Source organism: Leptosomus discolor, chromosome 16 (assembly GCF_034619465.1).
Source record: "Leptosomus discolor isolate bLepDis1 chromosome 16, bLepDis1.hap2, whole genome shotgun sequence".
NCBI lineage: Eukaryota > Metazoa > Chordata > Aves > Leptosomiformes > Leptosomidae > Leptosomus > Leptosomus discolor.
In genome coordinates, this window is record NC_141406.1 from 9,396,248 (window position 1) to 9,420,590 (window position 24,343).

At 40.6% G+C, this 24,343-nt stretch overlaps 1 protein-coding gene across 1 annotated transcript in view; it reads left to right on the top strand.

Moving 5' to 3' along the window:
• GALNT9 (polypeptide N-acetylgalactosaminyltransferase 9) overlaps positions 1-24,343 on the top strand; it is a 153,018-nt gene that overhangs the window by 42,835 nt on the left and 85,840 nt on the right. Inside the window, exons 3-4 of the mRNA XM_086474153.1 lie at positions 12,279-12,445; positions 14,584-14,758. Coding sequence (XP_086330279.1) covers positions 12,279-12,445; positions 14,584-14,758 — 342 coding nt within the window. The remainder of the gene's footprint in view (positions 1-12,278; positions 12,446-14,583; positions 14,759-24,343) is intronic.

Genomic DNA, 24,343 nt, shown 5'->3' on the forward strand with positions numbered 1-24,343 from the left:
TTCAATGGAGGGCAACAGAAGAGCTGGCTACACAGAACAAATACACATCTCTCCTTATATGTCTGAATTAGACAGTAAAGTTAGGACAATTGCCATGCAGACATCAGGCAAAATCCAAATCACCTTGGTCTAAGAAGTGCACTTAGGACTTTTGGTGATGATGGTGTACCAGGATTTATCAGTGAGGCACCAGGCAGCTTTAAATTACAGATTTCATCTCTGTGTATTGCTTATGCATGAAGCTCTTTGTTTCTCAGCTTCCAAAAACAAAGCCCTCTGGAGTTGCATTTTATTTGTGTGAGATGCCTTCAGGATGTCAAATAGTTCCTTAATTAGTTTATTTTCTTCTTTGCTCCAAGGGATGAGTATACTATTTATTCTACGCTCCCAGACTTTTGTTAGTCTGCATTTATGTATTTTGTCTTCAGAATGACCTCGCATTGGGCTAGCCTCTAGGGCAGCATGAAACACACCTCTCTGGCAGAGACTGTAGTTCAGACTTGACTAATGGTACAATATTAGTAGCAGCAATAATAATTAAAACAGTGCACTAAAATACCCCTGAGTGCTGTTGCAAAGTTAGACCGTACCCCTAAAATTCCAGAGGAAAGGCATAAATTTTAGTTATTTCCATCCACAAAGTGAACAGTTGTCTCATCCAGCAACTGGAGTAAGCTTTCATCCCCTCTGTGGATGTTTCATTAGGACACAGCTCTCCCAGAGGGTCATGGTGCAGTTTACATTAAACTCAAGATAAAAATGACATTGAAGCTTTGCTCCTGTCTTTTCTACACTGCCTGAAAACAAATGCATGACCTACAGCTAGATCATTGGCTTATTGCCTTGGTGTTATTAACCCACGTGTACCCAAGAGACAGGGAATTTGTGTTGTGCTTGCTCATAGAGGAGCACTCAACTCCTTTTTCTGACAGATCTGGCAATCTCTGGAAGAGTTGGGGGAAAGTTTCTCCAAGTACAGGTTTGAGCAAATAGTCTGGATGGAACAGGTCGAATGTGTCTGTCTTTAGACGAAGGATGAGGCATGGTTGTGAATACAGCCTCAGCCTGCTGGGCAGATGGTTAATGGGAATAATCTGTTCCCCCGGTGAGGTGCACTCGCTTCTAGGTTTCTTTCTGATGGCAAATTAATTTCAATCTGCAAACACTGAGGCTGTGATTTCAAAAAGTCTGCAGTCTGTGGGCAAGTAGGAAAAAACACCGGACAACATAGAGTGAAAAAGGAAATCGGTTTTCAGCAGGCAGATTTGGGCAGGAGCAGCACATGAATGCTGAAGTGCTACAATGGCCATAGCTTCCCAGAGTCAGGAAAAAACCAGCGTCTGTCCTTGGGCCACTCAAATTCACGATCATACTTAAGTATGTTGCCTGGTCTAGGATGCGTGCCTAATTTCTGTCAACCTGAGTGAAGAGTAAGCATATGCTGACCTGTTTTTTTCTGAATTAGGATAAGAGCTCATAAATATAAAAAATCCCCATACATTGAAGTGTTTTGCTGCTGTGAAGTGTGTGCCCTAGATAACAGATTTGTGCCAGAGAGTAAATGTGGCTGGATTTTTAAAAAATGTTTTTATTTCTGAATGTAACCAAAATTAAATTAAAATGCAAGATTTTTCTGAAGTGCCCAAAATAATTAGAAGGTAAGAAACTGTTGTTAACATTTTACTTCTAAATGTATGAAATTGTTGAATACTGTTCTGTTCACCCCTAGCTAGCCTTTAATTTAAACAAAAGCTATAAAAGTGCAATTAGGCTCCAGTCCAATGAAGCACTTAAATATGTTCCTAGTTTTAAGCGTATCACCCCAGTGAAGTTCAGACATGCTTAACTGCTTTACTTGAATAGGACATTTCATAAAGTAGTTATACAGGAAGAACAATCCTACAAGTATCACTAGGAAGGATGGAAAGAAGAGTAAAGCCCCATCTGCACTTCAGGATCTGATTTGCTTTTGGGTTTTCATCAAGCTGTTGTGCCCAGTGATTTATCCTGCAGGGTCCTCACCCAAAGTTCATTGAGATCTTTGGATGCACTTCATCATCTGTTGTTAAAGAGGCTTAGTTTGTCAGGCAGTTTCCTACCACCGTCTACCAAGGGAAATACGCACAGTGCGTGCACCTTCATTTGCCCTCTCTGCTTGACTCAGAGATATGCCTTTTTATAAACATGCTGCTAGTACCACCAGACTCTCTGCTCAATCCCATATAAAACATCTAAACATCATGGATTTAATACTCCCATTTTCAGTGCTAAATCAATGTTCTTTATGCATTTGTTCTTGGAACGCTGCTCTGTTTGAACCATAATTCTTTCCACATACCATAAACTTGTTCTGTTTTCACTCTGATAGAAATTGATCATTTAAAGCAAGAGGAAAAACCCTGTGACTACTGTTTAAACAGTTCAAGGCTGTTGCTGGTTAGTCAAATCATCTTCTGCATCACCTCAGCGCACAAGTGCTGTGATTACCAGGGAAACATTATCTTTCTGGGCTACAACCAGCCTTGCAGCTGCTGGGACAAGGCAAAATTTAGAGCTTCTCACTAGTTTTGTCAGGCAGTGAGGGGATGAGTTTTACTCAGTTTATGACTGACCTCCCATTTGGTTGTTTACTCCTCCAACTGTCCTGTATTTTTGTATACGTAGAAAGAACTATGCTGCTGCATAACTGCATTTGACCAGAGATTAAAGCTGGTCTCCTGTGAAATATGCTGGAGCCCATTAAAGAAAGGATTGTTTGCCAAACATTGTTGTATGTGCTCCCAAGACCATAAAAAACATTGTTAGCTGAAGTAATAGTGGAAAATCATTGCATTCCTCTGCCCTCCTCCCTACCACCACACTGCAATGTGACAGCAAACCTGTAATGAAATCCCATGAAGAGCTCTGCAGCAGTTACCTTGAAAACTTTTTTATTGCCCTACATTTCTGTATAACACTGGTACTCAGCCTCTGTCCAGCACCAACAGCACCAGCTGAGGGATTGAGATAGTCAAAGTTAAACAAGAGTTCCTTGAAGTTTTATTATTAAATACTTGCAGTAAATTTTTTAATAGTCAAGGATAACTTTTTGTATTTACATATTATTATCTGAATAACAAATAGCTTCAAGGGTACAGCAAACTGTTCTGTGCAAATGGAAAATGATGAGTTTACTCTTATACATTATTTATTGAAAATTATTCCTTTGATTTCATATACTCCACTATTTTTCCCTTATGTTTGGCGTGGACTTGGAGGGACATTTCAGACAAGAGAGATGTTTCAGAGAAAGTGGTATCTGAAGATATGTTGTCCACTCTTGGATATCTGGGCTGTTACCTTGTCACTCCCTGCAGACATGCTGGGGTTAGTTCTTCCTTTGCCACAAAGATCTTTTTTTGTGGTCTTGATGCATCACTTTGAGTGGAAGAGTACTTCTTAATGTGAAATCTGCTGGAAATCACTGTTGGAAATGCAGCTGAATAGCTGACTTCACATTGCTAGCTGGAGAGTAATGACCCTTGGTGGTAGGAACAAGAAGTGGTGCCACAGGGTAGCAGCTAATTTTGTGTATGCACCTGAGAAAACATTTTCTGACTTCTTGAATGGCTCTTTGTGAACCCTGCGTGTTTGAAATATGAGGTCTTAGTTCTGGCAAAGCACTGAGATGAGAGTATACTCCCTCTCCTCCATAGACAGCATAGTTCCCAGAATTAAGTTGCACATAGTTCCCAGAAAAGAGTTGCACAAAAGGTAGTGTTTTCTGAGTGTATTTTGCTGGTAAGAACTTCAAATCAAAGCATTGCTGTTGTGAATTGGCAAAATGTCTTTAGTTTAGCCTTTATTTTGTATCATTTCATTGGTTTCAATGATGTTTGTATTTCCCTGCAAGTTCAAAGAGCTCTCCAATCTCAAAGCAGAATTTTGCAAGACCACCTTTATGTTTATTTTTTTTAAGACAAGTCTTGTCTAGTTTTTGCTTTTAAAGGACGCAAGATAAAAATCCAGTTGGAACCAGGGACCAGGATCTTTCAGAAATCTGGACAATCACTTGACAATTCTAAATAAGCCATTAGTGTTTAATCACCTAAAATTAGGCAGAATACATGTTGCCTGAAATTTGGTTGGGCACTTCCTTAAATTTAAGTGCAGCACCATTAAAAGTAAAGTCACACAGGGGATACATTTTCTTTGGGGATTTTTGAAAAGCATTTGAAAGTAGATTTCAGCTTCTCCATTAATTTCCCATCAGCCTAATGCTTTGTGATGCAGCATGCGTACAGCCACAGGCAGATCTGAATGGGCACACTAGGGGATAGAGTGGAAATTTCTTACAGATGGTATTTCAAAATATATTAGTGATTCCAGTTAAGTTACCAAAAAAAGGCAAATACTTTTTACTACAGAAGGATCTGAGCATGAGCTTTTAGCCATTTTTCATGTTAATAAAGGGGCTTGTTTTAAAAGTGATTTGAACTAGTTTTAGCATTTTTATATGTATAAATCAATATAAGCATTGGACATGATGGCATGTTTCTGGTATTGTTTGCCTGAGGAAAGCCAGAAATAGCTCACTGAAATACAAGACCTCTTATTTTATGTGTGTGGCAGCTACTTTTGAAGAGTCTAATAAATCCTAAATGTAAGGGTTAATATTCTTTGCAAGTGGGGCCATCTTCATGCTGTGTATGTTAACTATGCATATATATTGTGCTATCAGTCACTGATTGACAGTTCTCAGGGCTTTCTACTATACACATAAAATAACTTGTCATAGAGAAGGGAGGAATTAAGCCAAATAGAGCAGCAAGTGTGTTAAAAAACAAAAGATACAAACGTGTTGGGGTTTTTTTGTGCAGAGAAATTAGTCCCAGTCGTACTGCCCTGGAATTTAAAAGGAAAGGAAAAAGGACAAAAATGAATGTCTGATTCTCAGGAAACTCTTGTTCCATGTGTATTATGGCAACTTCATGGGGAGCTTTTATCTACCTGTGGAATTGTGTGTGTCCCAGCTTGAAAGGGCTCTCTCCTTCATGGAAGTATTACAGGATAGAAATTCCTGTAAATTTGGTCTTTTCTGTGGTAAATAGGACAGAGAAGAAAGAATTCAAAGGTATAAAAGACATTATTTTTAAAAGGCTGCTGCTGTTCTTTATTCTGCAAATTCTACAGACATGAAGTCCAATTGTTCAGCCTGGCAGTGTGGGAAATTCCCAGGAGCAGATGTATGCCAGTAAACTCATGGCGTATTGCAATCATTTGTTTCTGGTTGATATTAAAGACGCTTTTTTGATATGGGAAGTGTTTGAGATTAGCACGGAAACAAGGATTTGGCCTGATTTCTTTCTGATGAATATGGGTGCTTTCTTTCTTAGGCTTTTGGATGCAAAATAAAGAAAGATGTGTCAAGGAGGCATGCGAAAAAAGCTACTGGGAATTCCCACAATATGGAGTGGGTTTAAGTTCTCAGTTTATTATAATCCTGAAAATGACCATCAGCATCGCTGTGTACCAGAAAAGCTGGAGGACAGATTATTTTAGCTGACTTCCCCTGACTCCCCTTTAATACGAAGCACTGAAACACTGCGGGAGAAGGAATAGACACAGTTTATACTCAGGAGCAGTTGAGAAGGTGTCTTTATTTTAATGAATTTCTTCTTCAGGGGTAACTGCTGAGGACATACTGTGTGGAGTGTGGCCAAGGGAGCAACTGAAGTCAGCTGGAAGTTATTCAGGGAAGCTGACCATTTACAGACCATAAAGTCCTGACAGAGGAGCATTTAAAATAATCCATACTATGAAGATGATCCCTCAAGCAATGGAAAGGGCAGTTGTTTCTTCAGCATTGCATTCAGTTCTTGCAAAACTGTCATTCAGTTTGTTCTTTCAAGAAGAATTGGGCAGTAGAGCTCAAAATTGGCTTTCGTTGCTTTGGCAAATACTTTCTTTGCTGAAGATCTGAAAAATGGATGGATGCAGGAAGTCAGTATTAATGCTGAATGTCCAACTACTGACAGGAGTGTTACAGTACTTGCAGAGGTGGAGAGAAAACTCTACCAGTTTATTTGGCTGTCGGGAGGAAATTAACCCACCAAATCCTTTGCTCATCAGCGTTGATAGTTTATTAGAGTTGCCTTGACTAACAAGCTTACAGCCCCAAGAATTGCACTGTGTCTTTTATCTGTGCTTCCCCAAATAACTTCAGGAAAAGGGAGAAGGTGTATGATTCATCTGTATGATAAATCAAAATGGAGGCTGTTCCACAAAGCAATACAGACTGTGAAGAAATAGCCATGGTATCTTCCAGTGTCACCATAGTTTGTAGGCTTTTTCTGAAAGCAACTGTATCTTCTCTTTTTACCTTAGTTGTAAATACAATGGGCTGCTTCTCTCAAGATACACAGAGCATCAGTGTTCTGTACCACTGCTTCCTTGTTCACAGTTGTGAGTATTTATATTACATGACTGTTAGAGAATGCTGTCCTTGAGCTGCAAATCAGGAGGAGAAAGTAAAAGCATGTCTTGAACTCAAACATTTACCGTTTGGGGTTTTTTTGGTGGTTTTTTTTTTCCCCTTTTGGAAGGTCAGAAAAATCCATCCTAATAGAATGATATGGCATAATACAGTTAACACCTTCTATTGAGAAGCAGAATTAATTAGGAAGGAGTTGGAGCACTCTGCTTGACAGATTCATGATCCATGAAGCTAATCAGTTTTGTAGCCTGTCATTGCATTTGTTGTGGACTGGTCAGCAGTTGAATCCCTTGCTGGGGAAGATGTTTGCAGCTTGTCACATTTTGACTGTTGTGCCAGTGCGGAACAAGAAGGTAATGCTAGTTTATTTCTGCATCTGAAAAGTGACTATTACATCTAGCAGTAGCTGCAAAGCCTCAGTGGTTTTCTGGAGAAAGAAATCAGGCATTGAACTACCCACTAAATTTAGTGATTTAGCTGTTGTAAATCATCCATGCCTATGGAAAGTCAGCCTACGGAAGCAGCATGTAGGTACTAAAAGGTAACAGTGTATGTAAGATTACTCTGAGCCTTTGGTTTAACTGAGTTCGAAACACACATTGACCTGGTGATTGAAAGTAGTATTTGTTAGCATCAACGAGCAAGGATTCAATAATCTTTTTAATATTTATCTTTGTCCTTTCATTGATCATGTGCCCAATGAAGTGGTATTCTGCCTCTTTTCCCTGCTGTGCTATAAAACTCGAACACAGGCCATTCTGCAGCTTTCAAGGTGTGGGACATGTTGGGATTTTTTTTGTGCTAGAACTGTAGAGGAGATTTCTTCATACCCAGCAATTTATCGAGTTTGTGAAGGAGAGAAAACCACCATCCCAGTGGATCATTGGAAAAACGTATCTTGTATTAAATACTTTAAAGATTCATGAAGCAGCTTTAATTTTGTTTGCATTTCTTCCTGAAGGGTAAAGCTGTCAGAAATCTCTAAATGCATTGCCTAATCCATTTCCAAACTCAGTATATTAAAGTCTGCAAGCAAAACTCGTTTTTGGAGTTTAGCAAGTATGCAGACAGGAGAGAAGGCAGGAGAGAGTAGGAGATATTTTTCTTTCCTTGGTGATTCTCTGAACTACCTGCATGGCTGTAGTGTCAGCCCTTCATGAAAAAGAGTGCAACTCAAATGGAGTGTAAGACCAGCTCTAATAAATTGAGTACTTCACATGTTTCCATTGGATCAGATACAAATAGAATAAACACAGCTATCAAGGAATGAAGGTTCAGAAAAAGAAAATTTCTTTCCTTTTGTTGCCTACAAGCTTACAGGACTGCCATGAGCATGCTTATGTGCAGCTGAGGAGCTTTTGTTTTCTCATTGTTCCAGTTTCTACTCTATGACCTTTTTTGTGTTAGTAAATGATTTTTTTTTCCAAGGTTCTGGTCTGCCAGCTGAAGAGCCTTTCCTGTTTTCTTATGCCTGCATAGACAGTGCTCACAGTAGGGCTTAGGGGGCTGGCTGGGAAATGTTCATTTAAGGAACTGGTTCAATGAAAGGGAAAGAATGAGTGAAAATCATCTCCAGAGTAGAGAAAAATGATCTGACATCAAGCTCTCTGTCACATACAAAGGAAATACCTCTCGGTTGCCAGCCAAGCTCTGCAGTAGCCAATACAGAGCAAGAATGCCCAAGACAACAGCAGGATGCCTCGGGTTTGATGCTTGGCACGTTGTACAAAGGTGCCTGAAGGGCCGTTTCACGTATCGAGTCTAATCCATCCTCAGCTGGCCCACAGAAATGATTAGCCATGGCATTGTCAGTCCTTGCTTGGAATTGCTACTCGTAACTGCATCCAGCGGTGTGTTCTTTACAGCATACCTATCTGCCCTGGAGACAGGCACTGCTTTGCATGCAGACCTGAAGTCCTTTGCTGGTTGTGCACTGGGAGACCTGATGACAGTTCATAATACTAATTTAGAATCACAGTAATGTTAAATGTGAGCTGTGCCTGGCCAGCTAGACCATCGTTAGCTACCGCAGAGGTCAATGTATGCTTTAAGTTCTTGCCAAACTCGGTAGTGCTAGACGGATGTTAAAGAGGCCAAGATTCAGCTATCAATTACTGTAATTGTCCTCTTTCACCCAGTTGCCACAATTCATAATGTGATCAGACCTAATACAGAGAAGTGGACACCATGGTGGTAGCCAGCTCCCTTCCCTGGCAGAGTGCTGGGTGTAGTGCTGGTGCGGTGGGCTCCCCGAGCAGGGCTGCCAGGCCTCTGTTCCCTGAGAAGGGCTGCCTTAAACACCCAGGCACATTACTGCACAGTATCAGGACTGTCAGAAATGGACGATTCCTTCATTTCTTACCAAAGGCCTTGCAATAGTCAGATTGAAGCATGTAAGTGTGCCTTGTTAAGACACCTTCATACAGTTTGATGTCTTCACCTTCTCATTACTTTTCTTCTCAAAATAAAGAATAAAAATGACTAGTCTCATGTAAGCTCCTCCATCGTTAGTTCACGGATTTCTTGCCCGATGCCTCTGTCTCCAGACTCCTGCTCCAATGATTTTCTGAGAGGTAGCCCTATGCCTTATTGAAAGTCAATAGGCTTGTTATAGCCTTACTTTTCCTGGGACTTCTCTGGAATGACCTTTCTCCTACTGCCATGCTCCAGCGCCAAAATCAAGGGCTACACCAAGGAGGACTTCAGGTGTCCTACTGACACTCTGACTTTCTCAGCCTCGCATACAGGCACAAGTGACTGAATGTTCCATTGCAATGCACTCGGTCTGTTGTCAGCTTCCTGCCAAGAATGACGCTGCAAAGGTGTTGTAAGGTGACAGTGGGCATGGTTGTGCTTTGATGGTAGAGCATCCTTGCGTGTGACTTGCTAATGTCACTGTTTGACTCAGAGTGTCAATTGCTGGTTAGAGTTTCTTGGAATGAAGAAGTATTAACTGTAAATTGCTGCGGCTGGTATCTAATTACAGAATACATTGGGAAGCACTTGGGCGACAATCCAACAAAGCACTTAAGCACCCACTGATTTTTAAGGAAAAGCCCCTTGACTGGGATTGCTCATGCCCTCAGACATTGTGAGAAGTGTTTGTTAGGGGACCAGTACTTTCTCCTGACTACCTCAGCACATCCATCTCATTTTCTGAAGTGACTTAAGGAGCTGGGAGTTCAAGGTTGACTAGAAGTCTGCAGGAAATAAACTCCCTAAATCACTGCTGTACTTTGAAAAGTGTACTCAGCTGGACAGGTTCTTTTGCTGTTTTTCATCCTTGCTGTGATAAAGAAAATTATGACAACTTTTAAACCACTGCTAAATTCTGAGGTTTGCCTTTGCCTATCTAGATGTTCATGTTGCAGTGGGGTTACCCAAGATATTCTAATAAGTAATGGTTGGAGCGTGCTTTTGAAATGCAGACATAATGCAGTTTTTCAATATGTCCTGCTAACAGAGAAAGGGGACAACTGACAGAAGGAAGGTAGCAGTGAGAAGTGATAGGAAAGACAACCCAGGTGGGAAAATAAATTCAAAAAAGCTTTTTATCTGAACCAGTCCGTGGTGCCCCACTATGTAAGTAATCACTGAGAACCATGGCATGAAAAATCTTGTGAACCAGTGAGACCATGGCATCACACTGAGGATAATAATGCATTGATTTAATATAATGAAGAACAAATAAATCAAAAGTGGAGGTTACGGTTTAGGTGTGCTGGTTTTGAAGCCTGAATTAGAAATACCGATTTTCTCAGAATGTAGGCGGGAGGATGGAGGAAAAGCACTGGGGATTAGCCCTGCTCATCCATTCAGTCTGGACAGGAACATATGGCTGGGCGCCCAGGTGTTTCAGTCCACTTACCAATAAAACAAATACTTTTTACTCCAGAAAAGTTCAGCAAAATTTCTTGATCAAAAGATGAACAAAGTCCAGCCTAATCCACTGAGGTCTTGAACTATTTCAGTGGTTCCCTGTCTTTTGCAAGGCAAAATACTTTGGTCCTTCCACACATGCCTCTGCTTCTGACATTTGTGTTCATCCTACCTTTCCTTTGATCGCTTGTCCCTCTACATGGCAAGTGCTGCTTTGACTGCCCTCTCATTCTCGCTGCACTTCCTCCTCCTCCTCCTTCTGCCTGCCACAGCCTCCTTGCTGTCTCCAGACTTCGGCTACATGGTTTCATTGCTTCTCCTCTTTCCTGCTGATGCAGGACCCCACCAGGATGCATGGCCTGGGGTGGGCTCCCTCCTCTGCTTCACTTCTACCAGCAATACACCCGCCTCTTGGGTACCAGTCCAGTTTCCTGAGATTCAATTTGCTATACAAATTGCTGCTGATACAAGTGAGGCTCTGGAGCAAATTACTGTCAGATCAAAGATGTCCCTTATCAAGGGAAATCTTGCAAGGTCCATGTTTTTAGCTGATGGCTCTTTCCTGTTAGTGAAGTATTCCTGATGGACGACTTTGATATTTTGGTGCGGTCAAGAGGAAAATCACATTCAAAAAGAAATTCAAAAACGAGGCTGTGTCAGAGCATTCACACCTCCTGTAAATATCTGTCCTTGTTCCAGACTTAGTTTTAGATTGTGAAGAATGCTGCGTAGCCAGAAGTTTTACACCGTGGTCCTCTGTATGGTACCGGCCACCAGCAAGCTGCTACTAATTAGCTATGGTAATACTGTAATCAATGGCAGGAACTCAGGTCTCTGAGTAAATAGTGCTGAGATGAGCAGGAATTATGAATAATTGCACTTTACTAGAATTCGTAACTGATTTCCAGAGGTTACCCAACAGTCAAACATTTGTCACCCTCCCCATCCCCACGACTGCTGATAGTGGGGGTAAAAAGTGATTGTTATGCCAAAGTAATGAGCAAAGAGGTCAGGAAGTTTGATAAGAGCAGGAAAAGTCATATCCTGTGATATCATTAGCAGTACTTTAGAGAGCAGGTTCAGTAATTGCTATGGTAATTCTGAATGGCTTTTGACTGTGAGAACATGTACATAATTTTTTTGAGTTAGCATCTTTGCTAGAGGGAGAGAATTCCACTAAAATAAGGCAACATGGTGTTACAGAGGGGCGTGGGCTGGGGGCTTGGGAAGCAGAGGCTCTGCTCTATGCTGTGTGACTTCTCCAGGCCTCGCTTTTTCTTGTCAAAATGGTCTATGGTAACATACATGCATCAGTAAGCAAGCACAAAAGGAAATTGTGAATCTCAGGATGTAGCTGCCTAGCAAGGTGATGTCTCAGTATCTGTTTTGCAAATATTTCAGGAAGTGCATGCCTGTACAACAAACATCATGCATTTGTTACTGCTGCACAAACTGCAAAATCAGAAAGGCTGGGCAGTGCTCTTTGTATGGGCAAAAGCAAAATTTGCTTGAGTGAGTCCTGGTTTTAAAAGTATGAGATCTAATTATGACTTAACAGCAGACCTTCTGATAGTTCCTCTGGGAGAACAGACAGGCTGGAGTATTGTGGGACTTCTCCAGGTTATTTTTGAGCAAAGTCATTGATATTCCTTTGGTTTTCAAGAGATGCTTTTAACCAGAGAATGAGAGCCATTACAGGTCTGTGTGCATGCAGATACACTTTGGTTTTCACAGAGTTGGTGGTAGTTTGCTGCTTCTAGCTATGCTGCTTCTTTTGAGCTTTTACCACAGCTTTGTTTGGAGTTAGAAAGAACAATGCCTGCAAGTCTCTACATGCTGGGGAGCAATGAGGAGGGGACACTCTTCAGTGTATTTTACCCCCCAGTGCCTGCTTGGGTTTTAATTCTTCCTTTCTTCTTTCCAGGTGCAAACAGATAACCTATCCAGATGACCTGCCCCAGATCTCTGTGGTCTTTATATTTGTAAACGAGGCACTCTCTGTCATCTTGCGCTCTGTGCACAGTGTTGTGAATCACACCCCATCACACTTGCTCAAGGAGATCATTCTGGTGGATGACAACAGTGACAATGGTGAACATACATACCTTTTCGTCTGCGTACTGTATCCTGTGTGGTTAATGGACACAAAATGTAAATCGAAGGGAATCTGGTCACTATTAGCTGAAAACTAGTAGCATTGAGTTATTCTGCATTTAAACAGCCAGGAAGGAAGGTCGTGCATGCAATCACTGATTTATGGATAATAAGCTTGATTATAAGTTGGTGTAAATTAACACACCTCTATTGAAGCCAGAGGAATTTACAAGAGTTTATGTCTTGATGAGAGGGTTGATTGAGCCACTTGCAATAAGCTGTGAGTAAATATTAACTATTTGTATAACAAATAAACATTATGTGGATAAACCCTGCTGATTTCATTGAAATCCTCACAGGATGAATGACATTTGCATAGGCAATCTTAATATAGAAATGACACTTTTGGTTTTGGAGAACCAAATTTTCAGATCCAGAGGAATATCATTAATAGACTAAAACTTTAAATTCTGCTTCCAAGGAAAAGTGGGGCTTTTTTAAGATTCTCCTTAAAGATAGTTTCTGCTCTTTTACATGGCAGCACACTCTGCTTCTTCATGACTTAAACAGGTGTTGATAAGTATCAGATTTTGGGTCTGATTTTTTTTTTTTTTTTTTTTTTTGAGGTTTGAAGTATGATTATGAGAATGAAACAGCATGAGTACAAAGCACATGCAACTCAGGTCATCTGGTTCATTAATGTAAAAATAACATTTCTGTTACAACAATCAAAACTCAAAGTGTTGCTGAGCATGTAGGGTGCTATTGATCAACATGTTTCACAGGATGGTCAGGTTTGAAGAACTTTCAGGATGCAGGTGACTGGCAGTGTTGTTGTGTTTTAAGTTATTATACCTTAGACTTCTGGAACGGTTGCAGCTTCTCAAATCGTATTTGTTGAAATAAGGTTCAAGTTTAGCATTTCCTCCACAGATCAACAGCTTTAAATCTTTCAGTTTTAAGTTGCCGTTCTTCTTCAAGATCCCCGAAGAGAAAGGAGGGTTGAGAGAACAAATCACTAAACCAAAAATAAATCCCCAAACCTATAGATTTAAGAAACCTTTTGTCCAATTCTGCTTTCAGTTACGGCGGTATAACCTATGGAGTAATTATGTGAGATTGCAAAGTGTTTGAGTCAATGTAATACAGAGGAGAATTGGATGCATTGTTTCTCAGTGAACTCTTAAATGGCTTTTCTCTGTCATTCTTCTAGATAACTGGAGATTTATCAGGTCTTTGATTCCAATGATAATGATTCTACTGTGTAATATAGATCAGAAGAACGAGGCTTCTAATGTCCTGGAAGCTTCTACTAGTTTTCCCAATCAATATATTTGAGTAAAAACCTCATTATGAATAAGTTGCAGTGTAAATGAATTGCCAAACTAGATTGATATAAAAAAAACACAGAGACCATTTTGGTAATTTGCCTGTTTATAAGCCTATTGAAATGAAGCTGAATAAAGGAGTGAATGAGTTCTGCTCCATCTGTGGTTGAATGCCTGAAAATGAACAAAAGGGAAGTCATCTATTTGAAATCTTCAATATCCATTTAGTTCAATGGGGAAGAAGCTTGGTATTGAGGCATCTTAATTATATTTAAGAGAAACCCCTTAAAATCAAGGGAAATTAATTCTGATCCGAATTAGGTTTTGACCCAAAATCCATTGAGGCTATTTTTCAACTCTTACCGAATAGCATAAATCAGGAAAAAAAAAAAATAAAAAAAAAAATCACCTTTCTACCATGTTACACTGCTGTAAGGTCAGAATTGCTCCTCCAGAGACCAGTTACAACTTAATGCAAATCATCAGAGACTTAAATAGTAATTGTTTAATAATATTTAGACAATCTACCTCTTGAAAACAACACTCAAATCCATCAGGCCATATTAAACCTGTGCACGTGTAACAGTAACTGCTTTGATGTGTAGAAAATTTCTCTGAGCTGATATCCCTGGAACTAGTCCATGCCACAACTGCAGTATATATCGATTTGTATCTGTGAGACTGACGAAGGGTTTAGGAATATTTAAGGATTTTTTTCCCTTTCTGTTGCAGAATAAATCAAAGTAAAACGTAATGTTGCAGGGCTTTTCTCATTCTGAATGTTTCTGTGGTTTTTTTGTCCTGCAGTTGAGCTAAAATTTAATCTGGACCAGTATGTCAATAAAAGATACCCAGGTCTGGTGAAAATAGTACGCAATAACAAGCGAGAAGGACTGATTCGAGCCAGAATCCAAGGCTGGAAAGCAGCAACCTCTCCTGTGGTCGGATTCTTTGATGCTCACGTTGAATTCAATGTTGGCTGGTAAGTTGTTGGCTATTCCCGCAGGGAGAGCAGTACTGTTACACTGTGCCCCATGTCTCAAAGGCTGTGAAAGAGATTTCCTCAGCAACAGGGAAGCTGAAAAAGCATAGGGATGAGACGGCTGTAGGCTGGTGTTATCCCGTTAGCAATTTCTTTTGAATAATATTCTTGATTATTGCGACATTGCTGACAATCGTCTGCCATGGCTGCAAGATCCATAAAAAAGCCGTTGTGACTGCTCTATCTAGTACAGCTCAGTGGAGAGAGAAGTAATTTAAACCACAATGAATATGAAACCTCCAAAGCAGTGAATTGGGGAAACACCATTAAGGAGGCTCTGGGCTGGAGGCAGATGCGTGCTTTCAAGTACTTTTTTTTTTTTTTTTAATCTCCTCATCATTTTCTATCATTTCTTCTTAGAAACTTGGATACCAATCTGATTTCCTCATACCTTTTCTTGCATTTATGTTTGAGGGAAACATTGAATTATTTCCTACAATTTTAATGGTGCTTGAAATTAGCACGCCTTTCCTCATCCGCTTGGTTTTGCAAGGGAGCGGTATTGACTGTGCCGAGTATGGTTTTGGGCTTAATGGGCCTGATTTGCCGTTGGAGTAAATCTTTGTAGCACCACTTAGTGGCCAATATTCGGCATTACTGGAAGTCGGGACTGAAGGAACAGGTATGTACAGCCGGAAAAGGACTGGTGGGACCTTCAGTATGTAAAATGTGTATTTTCCAAAGATAGGCTGGTGTTTGGTAATGGTGATGCAGGGTTATGGTGGAAATGATTGTGTTCTGCAGTTCTGGGAGATATCCCCAAATTAAAACTAAAAATAGCTGTGCTTACAACCAGAGAGAAACTTAATTGCGAAGGAGTGGAGTGTTTATTTTTATATTTTCATGAATATCTTTATAAAATGAAAGATGCAATAAAAGAAGTGTTGTAGTGTACCCGGTTTGTCTTCACCCCGTTTTTTTTCTCCAGGACTATGAAAGATTGTAATAGTTGCAGTAATTTTCTAGAAGCTTAAGAGCTGGTTTAATTTATTTATTTACTTTTAAAACAACTAGATCTTTCAAATCATTGCAAATATTCATGTAGGATAATATCAGCAACTGGATAGGATCAGGGAGTGGGGAGAACATGTCCTGGGTACTGTTCCCAGTGCTTGTCCTGCTTAAGCTATAGTTTTCTGAGCCTTGCAGAGAATTTTGTTATCACTTCTATAAAGGACATTGAGATCTTACTGATGTACGCTACCCAGAGAAGCTAGGCAATGGTGTTAGTAAGCAGGAAATGGTTCTGTCGTTGCTTTTGGGTTTGTTTGGGCTTGGTGGTTTAACTTTTTTAACTGGCTGCATTAATGTCAGAAAGGGTTGAAATCAGCATAGCAAGAACCTAGACTGCTCAGTGGATGAGAGTGTGTGTATACCCGAGATAAAAAGTGTTTGCATTTACGGCATCCTCCCTGGTGTACTCTTCTTTCAACAAGTGTGCTTAAGTCTCAGTAATACTGCCGAGCCAGTCTGTGCAGCTGCTTTGAAACCACTTGGCTTCTGGAGTAGCCACAGGGGATGAATGAGAATAGCAAGCGTGCACCAGGAGCACCGCGTATCCCTTTGTTTCAGAGCTGCACCGGGAGGCTCAGTGTTCCCTTCTGCTGCTTCTCCTGTTGTTGCCCTCAACCCTCAGGGCTGCTGACAGCCATCTCAAGCCTTGTTCTACCTGTTTCCTCCTAGTTTTAATTCTATTTACCTGTGCACATGCAGTTTCCTGTCATCTCAATTTTCATCCCATCTTCTTTTACTAGGAGGGACTAGAAGTCCTTCCATCTGGACTGCTTTATTTTTTCCCACCAGTTTAACATTATCCCTACTCCATAACCCTATAAACTCAGTAGTCATGCAGGAGTATCTCGTTAAAGTACTGCTGTTCTATTCTCCTACTAAGTCTCATCTTGCATAAATATTTCTCCCCATTTTCAATGTATATTCAAGTATTCAGAGGCCACATGGATTGCTCCCACTCAAAGCTGTCTATGGATTATTTGTGAGGCAATTAAAAAGAAGCCAATTCCTTTACCACAGAAAAGCGCATTAGCTTTCTGTTTCGTTTGTGTTCCATCTAAAAGTCAAGTACCTGCAGTGCAATTTTAGTCTTCCAATCTATGGCTGTTTTACCTGCCTAATCAGTTGGCAGATTAATTCATAAAGAATCAGAGAAGGACTTCATCGCTTTCTCGTTAAATATGCAGGACTCTGACAACAAAAACTTTTATTTAAACAATAGTTGCCCCGTTTATGCCTCAGCTTTTTCCTTATGTTGCACTATAGCATTTTATGGTCTCTCACAGCATTACTCTCCAGAGACACTTATTCTAAACTAAAATACAATCTGGTAGGTTATAAAAAAGATACTCTGCAACCTGGCAGGTCAAATTAACTGTTGAATTATTTATTTTGCTGTTCTTAATTGCTCCTTTTTTGCTTTTGAGGTGTTGAAATGTATTAGCGCAGAGCAGAGATTTTCTACTGACCTGTTCCTCTTAAGGCTGTTGATAGTGTGAGCCAATACTGCTGCTGTGAGAGGAAAAATGGAGAGGACTAGCTGAAAGGGAGGCCTTTACTGTTAATTCTCAAATGTAATTTTAAATTAAAATTACATTAGAATGGAAGTGTACACTTCACGTGTAAAATTCTACCTGTCCTGCAATAGAACCTCGTCTGGTTTCAGTGGTTACTAAACAGGAGTCAGCATCTAGAGTCAGCAACCCAGCAGAACCAACAGGTGTGAAATGCTCCTGCACATTCCTCTCTGAGGGTGTATTTAAGCTTGTGTAGTTCAGTTTTTCCCTTCAGTCCCCTGAAGATTTCAGCATTTTCTGCTCTGACTTTTGTATTAGGTCCACCAGCTGTGCATTAACCAATGCAGAGTAACACGGAGTACAGAGTATTGCATCCTGGCTGCTGTGTTGCAGAAGAAGTAGAGCATTACATAGACTCCTGTCTTTGAGAGATGGGAAAGAATAACACGACAAGGAGAACAGAACTTCACTACATTATATCTGGGAGCAGAAAAGAGATAGCAGAGGTGGGGTGTTAATTCTTTGGGCGAGAAAAAGGACACATTGAGAGAAGGAGAGCTGAATTTGGTGAGTGAAAGGCAGAGACCACAATATATTAGCAGCCATAAAGAGGGTGCTAGGAGCCATAAAAGAAGACATAATGATAGAGTATTATACTTGCATTCTATCTGAGGAATTGCTTTTACTCCTGTCACAGAGGTAGTATCAGAGCACTGAATGGAGTTACGCAGTACTGTAGTAATTAAAATTTTGCCAGACAAAGGGGGAGTATCAGTAAGGAAGCAGTGGATTTAATCAAAAAGGATTTAATCAAAAGATTTCAATATACCAGAGGGACAAAGTCAGCCCAACATGAGAAAGAGGACCTGAAATACAAGCCAAGTTTTCATCAGATTGTGCCACCCCCCACCCCCCCCCCCCATCATTATGAATTACCCCTGAAGTTGGCAGTGTTTTAAAAATACAGAAAACTGCTGTTTTAGTGAACTAAGAAGAGGAGCTAAAGATCAAGATTCCTAGGTCTATGGATGATACTTTGCAGATGCTATTTTATACTGTAATATGTAGTGCAATTTCCTCTGTGTTTTGCTTCTGAGGTGTTGAAATGTAGTGGCTGTAAGCAATGGATTCTCAAGAAAGTGTGTAAAGGAAAAAGGGTGTTGATTTCCTCCTAATCTTCTACTGGCTTTGGTTATCCCAAGTACTCTGTAACAGAGACATGGTTATGCTTTTGTAGGGCAAAGCCACAAGGTCTTTGCCCCCCCTGAAAGCTCCCTTGTTAATATTTTCATGCAATATACTGGAAGCAAAGTAAATGCCCCATGACCCCTGTTCAAGCTCAGGTGGCTCTTTGGGGATCTGGCAAGGTCCAGATGGCTCTTTCCTCTAATGAAAGAAGTGCTGAAGGTGAGGGTGAAATTACATTTGCAGTCCTTCTCCTGTGAAGTCCCTCCCCTCTGGAGTGTTCAAGCCTATCATTCCTGCTCAGGTCATGGTTCATTGCAGCATCCCTGGTACTGTGCTAAGTTTGACCTGGGAAGTTTTATTTATGCAAATGCAAAGGAAAGAACATGTGTTTAATAAGGGAGTTTGTTCTCATCCAAAGTCTCTTCCATCACTTAGGATTGATTTGGTAACTTAATGGAATACATGTTTTAGCTAGCAAAAGTGAACTAATACTATCTGAGTGAAGAGGGAAGCATGCAACATAAGCCATGTGGGCCTTTGATTCATGTGACAGTGCCAGCTTACATACAGAGGACATGCCAGAAAAGCAACTTCAACTATTCATCTACCTAAACAACCCAGACTGTTCACTGAAGCATCCTCATTGCTTTTCAGTGGTGCAGAAAAGAGCTATTCAGATTTGGCAGCCAAAGAGCTGATCTTTAACTCTCCAGCAGGCGTTCATGCCACGTTCGCTCCATTCTCGCTGGGGGCTGCAGGTCTGAAACCTCCCCAGGCACACAGGAATGCTGATAGAGATGTCAGGTAGAACAGATGGGGAATTTCTCTCTCCTTTTAAAGACAAAGGAAGGGAGTACGAAATTTATCTTTTTTTAGTTCTTTGAACACTTATTTACAGGAAAGACATTCTGCATGAAATACTCCTCAGTTGGCTTCAGTGAAGAATTACATCTATCAGTAGATCTGCTTGTCTGCATCTGATAAATGTATATTGTCAGTGAAAGTGAGGTAGCGTATAAAATCACATGCAAAATAAGCTTTCAGTTTACACAGATTTTTTTCTTACATTTCTGTGTTAAGTTTTCACTTCATGATACCTGAGAGTGGTACAACCAGAGTAAAATATGGTGTTAAACCCAAAGAAATTCTGATTTGTGAATGGGGGGGGGGGGGGGGGGGGGGGGGGTGTTGGATTTTTTTTAATGTTAGTTCTTCATTTTTTATTGGAATAAAAATTAGAATAGTGATGGTGGAGAGGAAAAGACAACATGTTTATCTCAAAAGAACCCAGAGATTAGAGTACCCCCTTGGGATGGGACAGAATTGAAGACAGACGTTTACCAATGCAATTCCTGTCATTTAGGAAAGGATTTGCTTTTGGACAAGTTCAGAAAAAGTGACATTTGGGGGCCCTGGGGAGGTGTGAAGGGAGTTATTGGCAAATGCCTAGTGCAATCATTCTAATTAAGAACTGAAAATTATTCTGGTCTGCTCCTCAGATGATGCATATTAGCAAAGTGTACCTGAAGTTGTGAAGTCTGTTGAAATAGAAGAGTTGGACGGCAGAGGATCTGGCCTGCAGCATGTGTGTGTTTTCTCTTAGATCACGTGCTTTTATTCCTATGTTGTGCTTTTTTAAAGGTCTGCTTGGAGTCAGTAGGTGTTTCTACATATTTTAAAAAGTGAGTTATATAATCACGTGTGCTGAGGAGCTCGTTACTAACTTGCTTTTATCAGGTTTTTGTCTGGAAGAAGCTGCTCTTTTTAGTGTTATGAAAAATCAGACTTCCCCATTGGCATGAACTCCCTGGCAACCTGATAAGGATGTGAGACAGCATACAATTTTTGTTTGCTGTGGTTTCCTGTGGGGTTTGAGCTGCTCTGAATCGGCCCAATATTAAATACAGAATGCATATACGTTCAGAGACAGACTTACAATGGGATTAGAGAAGGCCGTGTGATCACAGTATGACCCCTGCCTTTGCTCTCAATCTTCTTACAGGCTTATTCTACATCTGGGTTCAGTTCTGCCTTTCAACGCTTTTCCTAGCTCTAATGCTTCTCTTGGGAGCACTTATTCTTTGAGGCCTACAGTACTGGCATTGCTGGAGCTCCCACGATGGGTGGGAGTCATTGTGGGTGCTCAACACCTTGGAAAATCCGGTGTTAATCCAGAAATGAAACCACTGGTAGGCAAAAGCATTAAACGCATTAAATGCATGTTCTATGTTTAGTGATATGCTGAACAGTCTTTGACAAATCAACACACCCTTTTGTTGTGAATTTGCTCATGATCAGAGATTCCTTCCACAAATTCCCCAAGCGAGTTTTTGTAAGGAGGAGTCACTTACCATGGCACCTGCTATGGATGTTCCTCCCAGCCCATCCCTATGCCTGTGGGAAGCCCACCAAAATCATGAGACAGCAATATGCTTTGCGGAGTTTCAGCCAAGCACTGTCAATCACAGGGCTGAGTCTAGGGAATAAGACTTCAGCAGTGTGTTACTGTATTTCTGGAACTGCTTCAGAGAAATAAAACACAAGTGAAAATACTCTTTAGCCTAGTGGAGTTTATAAGAGAACTAAATTTACTGCCCTTTCTCTTCTGGCTTTAACCATTCACCAGCAATCTATTCAGAGTGAGAGGAGGACTCTGACAAATATGTATTTTCAGAGAGGGTAGAAAGGAGGAACTTCTTATGTCACTCAAATTCCAGCCCAAATTGTCTGCTCGGTTTTTATTAGGTGGAAAAAAGAATAGGATGATGTGAAGCACTACCTTTAAAGCTGAATCTTTTGATTATATTTAGTTTACTGAAATCCATCACGTCTATGAATACGCCTGGGAGAATTTTTCCTTTTGCTCCAGTAAATAACTTGTTAACAATATATGCTGCTCTGTGCCCAACTCAGATAAGAACTAGGAACCTAATATTTTTGTGTCTGTGAAAAATAGAGATGAAACTCAAAATTCACATCTGGCTTATGTACCTAATCAAGCAGGGCTGAATCCTGCCTCACTGCCAGCAGTGGCCATGTGGAAAGGAAATACTCAAACAACATATTGCAGCTCATCAGCACAGCTTGTTGAACATACTCGGACTTCAGCAACCTCTTCTGCTTTGTCCTTTTAGTCCTGGGAGCTGCCAGGAGCACCTGACTTCTACAGTGCACAGTGGAAAAAACAAGACCAGGGGAAAAAAACCCAGGGAAAGAATGCTGGTGTCTATAAAGCGGATGAGTAAATCTGCATAATAATGTAGCAGCTTAAAATTAGGAAAAAATTAGAAATTACTAGGAAAGATTTAATCATAATCTTTTCAAAAACCTGAAGCAATTAGACAAAACCAAAATTACCAGCAAAGTTGACAAAGGATTTGATGGATGTGCAGCTCAGCTTACAGAGACAAAGGCATTGTGTAAGTCCATTGAGCCTAATAGAGCTACTCCAAGGCTGGACTTTGCTAGCAATGAATAGCAATAAAAAATCCCTCATATTTCATGGATTACCTAAGATAAGCAATGTAAACACAGTCCATTACCCAATCCCATTGAAGCTTGTAGTCGTCCTTCATCGGCCATTCATTACCTAGGGATCTTGGCAGGCAGAAAAATAGAGCACAGGCCGTGTCGGTGGTGCAGAGGGCATTGGCAGAATCTGGGATTTGAATGTTCCTGTAGATCTCACTGAGATGAGCTAGGGCTTGGCATCTGAATACCCCCTTGCTATTTCTGCTGTCCCTGATCAGGCAAGTCAAGCTGTGAAATCTCACGGGTGTACAATGTCTAATTAAAAAGGCTCTCTGTTATGAGTAACAGAGAACAGCTCTGCACTGGATTTTCTCTTTCCATCTGTGACTCAGAGCCCGCTCTCTTACTTTTGGGAGTGAACATATTTTGGAAGTTAGATAAACATGCAGTCTGTCCAGATACTGAACCTTTCCTCTTCCTAATACATGTGGGGAGGTGATTTCCACACAAGTAGATATAGAGGAAGAAAGTCACATCCACTGGGGAGGATGAGAGGTTGAGAAAATGAAGTTCCAGCAATTGCTTTCATACCAATTCACTCCATGACCTTGCTGTGGCATTTTACTTCATCTGTAACCTGAGGATAGAGATACCAACACTTGTTGAAGCAGTAGTATCTTCAAAATTTACATTTCTTAAGTGCAAGGGACTGAAACAGAACTTCCACTGCATGGACAGCTTTTGTGAAAGTTCAAAATCTGAGATTTCAAATTAATAGATTGATAGAGACTAATGAAATTTCATCATGTATTTCAATCTGACTGTTGTATTACACTTCAGAGATCCCTTCTTGTGCCATTCATTTGCAAAGCACGAAGTCAGGTGGTAATAAATGTAAGCCATACAACTGAAAAAACGCAGGAATTCAGTCAACTGTAGAGTGACGGGAGTAGTTTGGTGATGGCTGGTGTGACAGCAGCACCAGAGCTGGGACAGGATTGTTCTTGTTATGAAGAAAATGAGGACCCAGATTAGCATTTCCAAGACACAAGTATCAGATGAATACAATCACAAATATGATTGAAGGCTGAAAATCAGAGTGACTGTTAAATATTTTCTTCACATTCTTTCTCTAACCGTTATTGGAGATACACTTCAACAGTCCAATTTTAAGCTGTCTGGCAAAGTAGTGGGCTAAATTCTCTTTATATTCAAAGTAAGTTCCTCTGGAACTTTATTCATCTCACGTATATTCAGTGTCTACATTATTATGAGAAGCATCTTACTATCTTACTATAAAACTGCCAGCCTCTGCCTCTGTCTGCTGAGAATGAAAGTTTGAGGCAATTTTCTTGGATGTGGGGGGTCTATTGCAGACATCTGACATTAAGGGAGAATAATTCCTTATCTCTTTTAGCTTTTTCCTTACACAATCTCAATCTACCCTTGAAAGTAAAATACTTGCAAAATGAGCACACAAGGAGGAACTGTAGGAGGAATATGGAAACTTCAGGATAGTTTTAAGTATGATAGTTAGACCATCTTGCTTTGTAGAAACATAAACATCCCAATAATTGAGGCCATTTTTTTGAGGATTTGGAGACCAAAGAACTCTAACCAAGAGGGATAAAAATAGTTTTGAAAACTTCCAGTCTTTCCTTGCTTGTGAGGATCAGATGGTAGTGAATAAGAATGACAGAATTTAATTCTTACTAAGGAAATCCATTTACACTTTTCTGCTTCAGAAGGCATGCAGTCAGTTTTCCTGCTTTGCAGGGCAGATCTGGAAATCAGACCCAAACATAATAAATTTGTACATGCTATGGGAGTCACTGGGTGCAACTGAGCCCTGTGATGTCCACCAGATCTCATTGGAGAATATAATCCCTCAGCTCTGTGACTTCCTCACTGCACCAAATCTGTTGAAATAATGACCAAGGGCTTCAGGAATGGTCCACCTCCCAAGGTGGTGTTTGGTTTGCAAGGGAACTCAGAGTCAGGTTTGTAAGGAGGCTTCTGCTGGAAGTGCTCCACATGGACAGTGACCTGCTCCAGGGTAATTTTTTTCCTCCATGATCAAGAGGAGGATTCTTCTTTCAGTCAAAAGATTAGTGGCCTGTTAGGAGTGACACCTATACCTGTTGTTTGGTATTTTGAAAGCCTTCGTTTCAGAGAACAGAAAGGAGTTGGAGAGCCTCCTGCTGATGTTATGCACAGGGGTTACCACAGCCATGCTTGGAGGCACCTGATTCATGACGGGAGAGGAGTGTCTGTTTGACATCTCTGTTGTTTTGCTGTATTTTCTTCTACTGCCTCTAGGCTCATAAGCAGAGATAAC